We start from the raw sequence: 12187 nt of genomic DNA on the forward strand, positions 1-12187 counted from the left end.
AATTATATAGCCTATTATTAAATTGTATAGGCCTACATAAAATAATTTTTATTAACAAGTCTCATGAGTTTTTTTTTTTACTTTGTTATAGACTATTTAGATACTTGATCATCAAGCAATAATCATAAACAGGAGCAGTTGTATTAGTATTATTTTTCTGATTAACGTTTATTAGGAAATAGGAATGTTCCTTTCGGTTATTTTATTTCTCCTATAGCCGACAACCGACGGTCGTTAAGCCATTATTAACCGTTAACCGACAAGATTAAGAAATAAATAGGCCTATATGTGAAATATATTTTTCTAAATAATTAATGAATTAACAAAACGAAAAAAAAAAAAGTGCAACAATTAGCAGCCTATATGCAGAATTTCGTTTCATTTTTCTGATGCGCTCTTGAGAAAGCGGCATCCGGTTTGTTTCCTTTATTTTACAAAAGCACAATGTTTTGTTTTTATTGTGAATGTACACAAATAAAATAAATATTTAGAATAGTTTTGAATAATGTCTTACTCTTATATGACCACAAATGAAGGAGTAGGCTATTGTAAGTTGTTTCCACTTTTATAAGGGAAAAAAAATCAAGTGATCATGCCGGCCCCTCCCGCGCGCAGTTAAGCATTATTAACTCGACAACGCAGCCTGTTCATTGTCATAATAAAATACAGTCAGCCAAACATATTGAAAAAACATGCTATTTTATTTCCCCTCATTTCAGAACAAATCCTTTAAATTTAACGGTAGAACAGTATACTCAGAACAAAACAAGAATAAAAATATAAGAAGCTACTAACGAGCCAAAACGAATTAATTTAAAATGTTGTACTTATCGTTCCAATATCCACGTAAAACAAGATCTTCAGAACAAAATGAAAACTGTTGAACTTGCAACGTACTAAAGGAACATCAAATTAAGATATGTACTGTATGTTTGAGAGGTAACTCGTCAATTTAATAATATGAATATGATTTAATGCGCTTTTGAATTACAGGGAAACGGTACTTTAACGTGAGCAACACGAACACGGACGCTGCTAATTCTGTCATGTGACAACACATTTATTTGCGTTAAAGCCCCTTTTCTTGACAAAAAGTGTTTCCAAACAATTTTTGCGACTTTGGATGTATCGATATTGAATTTATGCGGTAAAGTTAAACTGAAACACATGAGAAATTTTATCGATAAATGGCATTTCCATCAGCTATATCGGTAAAAATTTTGAAGCGCTAAATATTTTTCTGCAAAAAAATCCTTGGATGGAAACCTGCCTATATTCTGATGATCAATGTTGATATTCTGCATAATTTTGTTGGATTTTCGGCAGATTTCCAAATCTGCAGTGCTTTCTGAAGAGTTCCTGTGTTAATGATTTTTACATCCTCTGGTGTTGTGTTGGTGATTCTGAACTGGTGTGGCATGACGCAGTGCAGAGATGAAGGCAGGTCTGAGAGGATGTAAACATGCCGTTGAGTAGAAATGTTTATCCGCACATACACTCACACACACGGCTGCCTGAGCTGGTCAAAACATCATCAGTCTCGCACGCTATTGCCCCATCTCACGGCCCACTGCCAGGTCATTACATCTTCGTGTTTTTCTTACAAGTGATGCTCTTTAAATTCCCGTAATATGAGATGTTCTCATCTCTGAGGCATGAGCGGACTGTCCGTGCTTTCATGGGTTTTGTTTTCATGCGCGAGTTGAGTGCCAGTTAATTTGAGGCCTTAAAGACTGTATTGGTGACCTCAATCTGAAATTTGGTTTGATATGGACATTATAATTCACAATGGTTTAATTCAGCCATTTGTAATGATCCTCTCCATTTTTTTCCCCAGGTGTTTCGTATGAAAATATGTACTGTACATTGTTTTTGATATAAAGATGATTTATACAAACAAATAATCTCATAATATGGAAATGTAAAGAACATTGTAATAAATGTCCTTTAAGTTTTTATTTAATTTAAATTTTTTTTTTTTTTACTTAAATCACATTTATTATATTGTTCTTAAAATTCCCGTAATATGAGATGCTTTCATCTCTCAGGCATGAGTGGACTGTCTGTTTTTTTTTGTTTTTGTTTGTTTATTCTCAAGTTGAGCAGAAGTTTAAAAAATAAATAAATAAAAATAATATGTGTGTGTATATATATATATATATATATATATATATAGACATATAAACAAATTGTTAAAATTTCAGATTTCATTATATTATCATATTTATTTTCTCACTTTTCTGACAAAAACAGGAAGCTTTTAGTGCCATTACAAGAGAATGAAGAATAAAGAGCAAATTTTGTGTATAATGCATGCTTTATGCATTTTATTATGCCACAAATAATCGTGGGAAATGTAGTTATGCATGACTGTCACGACATAAATCAACAAAACGAGTAGTATTTTCTACATTCACAGTTGCAGCTTAGCAAGATCAATACCAGCTTGCTTACGCATTCTTTTATTGACATAAAGTCATTAACAACAACAGCAAAAAAAACGGTATTCTTATAAAAAAAGCGAGTCTGTGCTTGAAGACATGGAAGGTTTCTGCTTTTCTTATTTAAAGGACATTGAGTAATTTATTTGGTTACTTTAAACAAGTTCTGAAATTTCTGGTGTAGATAAACTAGTCCCGAGTAACAACATTTGCTTAACACCTCAAAGTGGCATTTTAAAGGACAGTGTTTTAAAACCATAGTTCTACACAACTGACAATTGGCATTTGTCCAAATAATGGGACTGTAGGCCAGTTGAAGCTCTTGAACCATTTACTGAATGACTGTGACCAACTTCCACAGATGAATAGTTTTTTTACAATGGATATTGCAGGGGAAAGCATTCTGAAGAGGTTTGTTCATTTGAAATGTTGTTGCACAAAGGAAGCTTTGGTATAGCCTGTCCAGTGATATCATCTGTGTTTTTTTAGTAGTAGCCACTATATTGTAGTTGCTGATTGATTGAATACACTGATTCATAAAGGTTTTCCTCTAATCTTCGCTTTTTTGAAACCTTATGACTGATTGAGTTGACTTCATTTGGTTTATATTGTAGTTCCTTGTTTGTGGTCTCAGACTGCTGCAATTATTAAGTCATGTGCTCAGTATTAGCTAAAGTGCTTGCAATAGAGGAGTTTTAGAGATTTATCAAATGTTGGCATGGTTTTCTATGTAGCAGCCCAGGGAAAGTTTTATTTCTCTTGCATAGCTTGCTTGTGCTTCATTTAAGTCTCAGATTGTCCAGTTTGTACATGTGGGTCAATAGAATTTTTGTGTTTGACTTTAGCATTTAAAATGTTGAGTGTTTAAAACAGCCTATTCTCTGGCTGCCAGTCCTGGTGAGTTTCACAGTCAAAGTCTAGTTTAGACTAGTTCGGTCACTGTGCCGTAATTGTCTGCTTCCTTCCTTTTGCGGTATTGTGTTATGAGGATGTTGAGACGTCACCTCTGCTCCCTGTGCTGTTTCACGCCTCCAGAAGACTCGTATTTGGCAGTGAATCAGGATGAGAGTGCATTCTGGCAGGTTTGTGAGTAACGGTACACCGTGTTATGTTCCTTCATGTCTGTTAGAAGAAATTCAGACCTCACAATAAGAGCCATAAACAAATCAAAATGACTCAGAGTAGTACAAGATACCAGATCACAATAGTGACAGATATAAAATGCATACTCAGATATGGAAGACACCATATATACAGTGTGTGTGTGTATGTCTCTTATGTCTTATGCTCACCAAGGCTGTAAAAACACTAATATTGTGAAATATTACAATGTAAAACAACAATAATTTAAAATGTCTTTTATAAAATGTAATTTATTCCTGTGATGCAATTTTCAACATCATTACTCTTTCTTTAGTGTCACATGATCCTTCAGAAATCATATATATATATATATAGTTTTTTTTTTTTAGCAACACCCATGTTATATATTTATAAATATAGACTAAATGGGTCTTTAATCATGAAAATGTATAGCTGTCATTACGTTTCAGGAAAGACTGACAATTCTGTCATAGAGACTTTAAGTGATTTTGCCTTTCAGAACACTGCAGAAACCACATAGCATTGTCCTAGAATGCACCCTGGCATCATGGTTGCACATTTTGCATAATACAAAAATCGACTATTTTAGCCCTCATTAGACACCCAGATTCTTGTTTCTCTCTGAACGTGACACCTTAAGTGGCTGTTGAAAATGGTTGGATATGGCTGCTATTCCTGTTTTGACTACGCAAATATTTGCAATGCATTTCGCGGGGATATTTTTCTGGGATAGCAGTGATTCAGCTGTTTCTGTGGTAAACATTTACACTGGGAGATAGTGAAGAGAGAGGTGGAGGCCTGAGATAAAAGATGCACGTCAGCACGGCGAAATAAATCTCGGCTTTTTAAGAGCCGAAGAGAAAGGAGGAATTATCAGCCTGTGTGTGTGTGTGTGTGTGTGTGTGTGTGTGTTTAACACGTGAACTGTGGGTGACTGTGCATGTGGACAGTCAGGGCAAGAGATGCTCAGGTTCCTAATGGCCACACACACACACATTTGCAGTATCTCTGGGTAAAGCTCATGCGCCTGGAGGAGCATTTGAAGCGCTGAGCCACACCGCTGCCTCTGATTGGCCGGGGGAGGATGCAAGAAAGGGAGCCAGGCTCCGCCTCCTCCCCCCTCCTGTGCGTGTTAGAAAGGAGATCGCTTGAGGAGAGCCGACAGCTTCACTGCGCCGAACGCACACTAATGCTGCATACTCCAGGGAGATCAGTCGATGCAGAACAATCTTCAGCTGAAGAACCCAAAACAAACTCAGACTTTAAATGTTGTTTAAGAGCGCTCTGCACTCTGAGTTCAGCCCATCGTCCGCAGTCTCAGCACCACAGCATCCTCTCCGATCGGCCCGGCTGTAAACATGGGCAGGCAAAGCCACGATGCCACGTCCACCACGGGCACGGGTGCAGGCAGCACCGGCGGCCGCATGCAGCGCTCCCAGAGCCGAATGAGTCTGTCGGCTTCTTTCGAAGCGCTGGCCGTCTACTTCCCCTGCATGAATTCTTTTGATGAGGAGGATGGAGGTAAGATGTGTCACGTATGGAAGGTCCAAATGAGTATCTTGCATGTCAAAGTTCATGCGTTTTGCAGGATATTTTGGTGTTATAGAGCATACCAACTGTTTTTAATTCATATTTAATTAGGTTTGTGGTCATTTATGGTTTCTGGTGGAGTTTTCATAAGTAATAGGCAGAATTGTGCATGGCTGTCAGCTATTTATTTATGTGCATAAATTGCTGTGACAGTTTTATAGCACTTAATAATTGTGCAGTGCGTTTTGATGGTTTAGCAGGAACCAAGCATCATTGTGACCTTGAAGGTGTTTGATTTCCTTTCTCTACAGCATCTCTCTCTCTTTCTCCCCATTCAGTCGCTCTAGAGATTAATATCATTGGAAATATCATGTGACTTTTCATATCTTGCAGAACAAACACCTTTTGTGTGATGTGTAGGTGCAACCAGATTTTAGTTAATACATTAATATATTCATCATTGAATGAATCTCATGAGAACATGTTCAGGTCACATTTCACCCCAAAATCTTTAAATAAATAAATAAATAAATACTGTAATAGAGGTTTTTTTTTTTAAATCTGCATAAATTAAAGGCAGTACAGAAAGAATACTATCATGATGTATAAATACTTTACAAATTAATATATGATTATTTTAATTTATTAATACATTTATTTATTTAAAATGACAATTTTGAGGGGAAAATGTGTCAAAATGAAGATTGTGTCACTTAATTTAATAGAGATGTTTAAAGACATGATCAGAAAACACGGCTTAATAAAAAATAAATAAATAAATAAATACTGTAATAGAGGTTTTTTTTAAAAATCTGCATAAATTAAAGGCAGTACAGAAAGAATACTATCATGATGTATAAATACTTTACAAATTAATATATGATTATTTTAATTTATTAATACATTTATTTATTTAAAATGACAATTTTGAGGGGAAAATGTGTCAAAATGAAGATTGTGTCACTTAATTTAATAGAGATGTTTAAAGACATGATCAGAAAACACGGCTTAATAAATTGACAGTCTATGCAAAAATTTAAATTCTGTCATTATTTGCTCACCCTCGTGTTGTTTCAAACCTGTATGACTGACTTTCTTCTGTGGAACACAAATGAAGATATATTGAAGAATATTGGTAAAAAACAGATTTTGTTCCCACTGACTTCTATTATATGGACAAAAAGTATAATGCAAGTTATACTTGCATTGGGAACCGAAACTCTTTGGTTACCAACATTCTTCAAAATATCTTCTTTTGTGTTCTGCATAAAAAAGAAGGTCATACAGGTTTGGAACAACGACATGAGGGGTGAGTAAATTACAGAATCATTTCATTTTTGGGTGGACTATCGCTTTAAGGTTAGTTTGAATTGCGTCCTCTGACATTGGGCATCATCGTTTCTCAGGTTTACTGTATCTCGGTCAAGTTCAACAAGAGCACAACCGTGTTTTTGATTGTTATATACAACTATGCAGTTAGTACAGAAAAGGACAGTCACATCCGCCGCTATGTTCGTCATCCTCTTGTGTTCAGCTACGTCTCAGGGCCGAAAGCAGAGGCGGATGACATTGAATGAAAAGAAAATCAAGCCTGCCGTGTGTGACCTGCGATTGAATGGTTTAATCTCAGCAGCTCAGCCATGTCTGCTTCCTGTAGCCTTCCTTCTCTCTCCTATCTATTGAAATTTGGTTTTTCATTATGGGCAGCCCTATTATTTTTCAGACATGGTCATGTCATGCCTAATTCTGGTTCAGTGCACCTGCATAACCCGTCATGTCAAATCACCCTACATCATGTGTAACGGACACTATGGCATGTCTGTAGGCCAGATATAGATGCAGTGCATCTAAAACAAGAAATTGTTGAATTCGTTCCATCCTGTGGGAGCAATACCACGTGTGTCTGGACCTTCATATCACACCGTCTCGATCAACAGCACATCAGCTCTCACATCTGAGGCTTTGGTTTCGTGTTGGGCGATGTGCAGAAGCGTGTCCTTCATCCCTCTGCCTGAGACGTCTTGATATCCTGACTAACAAACTGTCTCTGTCTCTGTAGAAGCAGGAGGAAAGAAGCTGCGCAGCACTATCCAGAGGAGCACGGAGACGGGACTGGCCGTAGAGATGAGAAGCAGGATGACCAGGCAGGCCAGCCGCGAATCCACTGACGGCAGCATGAACAGCTACATACAAGAGGGAAAGTAAGTAACAAAACACGTGCAAATAGAACCCTGCTGACAAATATTATATTATTATTATTAAAAATACATAAATAATATTATTAATATTAATAATCATTATTTGTATTAATTGTTATTATTAATTCAATAATAATTAATAATGACTATATATATATTGTAAAATAATAAAAAATAGTAGTAATAATAGATATTGTATATTGTACATATGCTTATTTTAAATAATAATTAAAATAAAGTATCAATAATAATAATAATAATAAATTATTGTTGTTAATAATTATTTGCATACTATAATTTAGATATTAAAATAAAAATATATATTATCGTACTAAAAATGTATAAATGTTATAATGTATATATGCATATTTTAAATAATAATAATAATTAAGCATTCAACAACATCTGTGACCTGTTGTCGTTTACTACAGAAAATCAATTCTATTGTATTCAAACAAAAGTTGCATTGGCAGTAATGTCAATTTACAGTGAAAGTCTATGGGTCAGGGTATTGCACCAAATGTTAATAATAATAATAAACACTGCCACAAAGTATACTGCCACCATAGGACTTAAACACCATATAAAATGTGTCTATCCAATCTTTCACCTGCTGCCATATCCATTTAAAGTCGTAAGCCTGGTAACTTTTACACAAACATGCAAAAACACCAGAAAGCAACTGTTTACATCAAAAAATACCCACTTTACAGGTAGTAATCAGAAGTTAATCTACTTACAACAGCAGTTCTATGCAAAAAGAGCAATTGTGAGGACTTTATAGCTCAAATAAACAAATTTGTACAGTTGAACAAATATAACTCCTTTAACGTGCATATAAGCTGCACATTTCTGCTTTTCCCCGAGATTTCCACTGTAAGTGCTTCACTGTAATGCAAAATGTTTTTCTGTGATAACCAACAGCCTGTCACCTGTAACATCATAAGATCAATCTCTACTGTTTATCTAATCAGAACCTTTTCTTCTCAGCCTCATCTTCCCCGGAGTGAGACTCTCTTCTGACAGTCAGTTCAGTGGTTTTCTGGATGGACTTGGCCCCGCCCAGCTTGTGGGAAGACAGACTTTAGCCACGCCCCCTATGGGTGAGTTCTTGTTTATTATTGACTTTCTATACACTTCACTCAAGTGCTTGTGTCTCCAGTCGCACTCAAACATTATCCAATATTAAAACAGCAATATTACCCATGTGTGGCTCATATATCCTTGATTTGTTCCATGTCTAGGTGACATTCAGATCGGGATGGTGGAAAAGAAAGGAGCCCTAGAAGTAGAGGTCATCCGAGCCAGAGGCCTTGTGGGAAAACCAGGTTCTAAGGCACTGCCAGGTGAGTGCTGTTACACTTTCTGACGGTGATTTCTTAGGCACCTGAATTTCTTAGGCACTCGTCACTCACGATTAAACTCTTCTCCAGCCCCTTATGTAAAGGTGTATCTACTGGAGAACGGCGCCTGCATAGCCAAAAAGAAAACAAAAGTAGCACGAAAAACACTGGACCCTCTTTACCAGCAGCAGCTGTCGTTTGAAGAGACCCCAGGAGGAAAGGTTTTACAGGTATAATGTCATCACTAATGCTTTTAATTACCAGTTTTCGGTTATTATCTCAAGCTCATTTGGCCAATCTAAAACGGAAGCAGTACCTTTATCAATTAGTTAGTTCTCAAACATTATCCAATATTAAAACAGCAATATTACCCATGTGTGGCTCATATATCCTTGATTTGTTCCATGTCTAGGTGACATTCAGATCGGGATGGTGGAAAAGAAAGGAGCCCTAGAAGTAGAGGTCATCCGAGCCAGAGGCCTTGTGGGAAAACCAGGTTCTAAGGCACTGCCAGGTGAGTGCTGTTACACTTTCTGACGGTGATTTCTTAGGCACCTGAATTTCTTAGGCACTCGTCACTCACGATTAAACTCTTCTCCAGCCCCTTATGTAAAGGTGTATCTACTGGAGAACGGCGCCTGCATAGCCAAAAAGAAAACAAAAGTAGCACGAAAAACACTGGACCCTCTTTACCAGCAGCAGCTGTCGTTTGAAGAGACCCCAGGAGGAAAGGTTTTACAGGTATAATGTCATCACTAATGCTTTTAATTACCAGTTTTCGGTTATTATCTCAAGCTCATTTGGCCAATCTAAAACGGAAGCAGTACCTTTATCAATTAGTTAGTTGTTAAAGTCGACAAATACATTTTAATGGCCAATACCAATCTAAAGGGAAAGGATTTATACCAAAATATAAATGGTGTATATATATGTTTGTGTCTACAAATTGTAAATAAATTCTATATATTTTGTATATAATTTATATTTTTATATTTAATATATATGAACTATATAAAGTGAGTGTTTACATATATATATATATATATATGCTTTAATGATTGAATAAATGATATGAGCAAATAACTATAATACATAATAAATTTTAAATAATTTAAATCAACATTTTTTTACAGAATATTTACTCGGCTAACATTTAACATTTTTATTATGAGGCCTGGCCTCTGTCTATCACTAGTTTGTCAATTTTTTTTGTATGAGTGTGACTTGATATTGATGGCTGTTTATTCTCTTTCCATCGTAGATCATTGTGTGGGGAGACTATGGACGTATGGACCACAAATCCTTCATGGGAGCCGCTCAGATACTTTTAGATGATCTGGACATGTCCAACATGGTTATTGGCTGGTTCAAGCTGTTTCCTCCCTCTTCATTGGTCGACCCAACCCTGGCCCCGTTGACCAGAAGAGCTTCCCAGTCGTCCCTCGACAGCGGGTCCGGGCCGTTCGGTCGCTCGTAGCAGTTTCCTGAAATCTAGCGTTATTGTAGCAGCCATTGGGTGGAGTTTGAGATTTGCGACAGGTCCCGTCCCCCCGGTAACACTGCATGCTTGATGTTGTGTGTTCAGAGCTTGTTTCTTAGGGGTGAAAAAAAGCGGTCCTGTTTTTGCTCGCAAAAAAAATGCCGCACACATTGTGCGCAAAGAGCAACCCCTAGAGGGCAGGGACGAGACGAAGCTGGAAAATGGCCTCCTTAGCCTGAGGAACGTCACAATTCCTGCTTTTAGAACCTATTTGAAGCCAGTGGAGATGAGTCTGAACTGAGAACTGACACGTCGAGTTCTTCAGAAGCCCATTTTGAAATGGGGCGAAACCTTCTCTTCGACTTTTGTTTTCCATTTATGTTTCTTTTAATGTTGATGTATTTGTATCTACATGGGCTAACAGTGTTCCTTGGGTCAAGCCATGCCAACAGACCCAGAAATGTACACACAAAACAAGAATATGACGTGGGAATGAGCACCTCACTCCCCAAATACGATTCTGCTAGATCATTACAGAGATGAAATGTAGGTTTGAATCATCTTTTAAGATCAAATTGAAGTACTTCTCTTGATACCGTATGAAACCTAAAGAAGAAATAACGAGTTTTTTGTTGCATGGACACAACTTTAGCTGAACTTAAAAAATAAAAAGTGAATAGGAAATCATTTTCTCAGACTGCTACTTGCAAAAAAAAGACGACAAAAAAAGAAAAAGAAAAAATGAACCGGATCAGCCATTTTCAACTATTTCTATTATTTTTAAAGATAAATTTCACTAGTGCATGATTTTCATGGGGAGTGAATGCTACAGTGTGATTTAAAAAAAACAACAACAACTTGAAACCTTGTTTTTTTGTCCTGTAGACCATTCATTGGTCTCTACTGTATTTTTACAGACAAGCAGATAACTGACAAGCTTAACATTTTATTTACAGTGAGAAATCTGTTCATGTGACAAAGATGGAAAAAAAATAAATGTCTATGATTTATTATTGTAAAGGCGTAAGCCTTATGAAGCTAAAGACGATGTGCAAATTGTACGTTTCTCTACTTCTCCCTTGTCCCAGGGTAAACTCTCTGTACTTCTTGCTTCCATTGTCAGATTTTCCCCCTGATATTGTTCCAGTTCTCCTTTAAATTTTTATTTTCAGGGCTGTTCGTTTCCCACAGCTCTTCTAGTTTTAGTCTGGATATTGTTTGAAGTTCATTCGTTTAACAAGCATGTTGAAAAGGGTTTTTGGCAACATGGCTTTGGCACATCTTACAGTAACTCAGCATGTTTTGATAAAGAAGATATTTGGAGAGAAAAAAATGCAGTTTCTTGTACAGTGCATGTCGACGACGATTCTCTCCCCCCCTTCACCCTGAATTGAATTTGAGTGAAAATTAGGCAGTGGTCTCACACGGACCAGAAGGGCAAAATTCCGAATGAACATTCCACCTTGTAAAATCATACTTTGTTGACCAATTTAAGGGAAAAACGTGACCAGGGATTTTTATATCTTTAAGGAAATATGAGCTGCAGTATTCCTGACAAAAGAGCCCAAAATTTCACGAGATCTTTTTACCGGAGACGGCTGCAGCTCACTGACTTTGGCAGTATTGTGCTGTACAGTTTTCCGAGCATGATGCTGTCTGCAGAGAAATGCACATCGGGACGATGATATTGCCACACGATATAACTTTGGTTTTTATTTCTTCGTTTCAAGAAAGTAGAAGTCATTTAATATATTTTTGTTAGTTTATTTACAAGCCAAGACCTATTTATTTTTTATTTTCTATTTTCAGAACTTCTTAGTTAATTCTTATGTTTTAATGCATAGTTTTAATTTAGAGACATTATACCTCTTCCTTTGAAAATAAACTTTTCTGATTAATCATTTTGTCAAGCGTTCAGTCTGTTAATGATTTTTGTGTACGTCTGTCACAATCTACAGAATTTGAATGGCAAACTCTCTAGATATTGTCAAATCTTATGGAAGTGGGATAATGTCTCACGATGTCAAAGGTATGTTCTGTTCTATTTCAAATGCCTTCTCTATAGGTTTTTTTTTTTTTTCTTCTTCTTCT

The 12187-nt window shown here is 36.5% G+C and overlaps 1 protein-coding gene across 1 annotated transcript in view; it reads left to right on the forward strand.

Annotated features, from left to right (window-relative positions):
- The window catches only part of LOC107728483 (regulating synaptic membrane exocytosis protein 2-like), a 137468-nt gene extending 126706 nt beyond the window's left edge, over positions 1-10762 (forward strand). The window contains exons 23-27 of the mRNA XM_016538657.1: positions 7135-7276; positions 8264-8376; positions 8518-8619; positions 8707-8846; positions 9878-10762. Of these exons, the coding sequence (XP_016394143.1) occupies positions 7135-7276; positions 8264-8376; positions 8518-8619; positions 8707-8846; positions 9878-10093 (713 nt within the window). The 3' untranslated portion in view covers positions 10094-10762. The remainder of the gene's footprint in view (positions 1-7134; positions 7277-8263; positions 8377-8517; positions 8620-8706; positions 8847-9877) is intronic.
- Positions 10763-12187: the final 1425 nt, after the last annotated feature.

The sequence above is a fragment of the Sinocyclocheilus rhinocerous genome, unplaced genomic scaffold, assembly GCF_001515625.1.
Source record: "Sinocyclocheilus rhinocerous isolate Xijiao unplaced genomic scaffold, SAMN03320098_v1.1 scaffold66, whole genome shotgun sequence".
Classification (NCBI taxonomy): Eukaryota; Metazoa; Chordata; class Actinopteri; order Cypriniformes; family Cyprinidae; genus Sinocyclocheilus; species Sinocyclocheilus rhinocerous.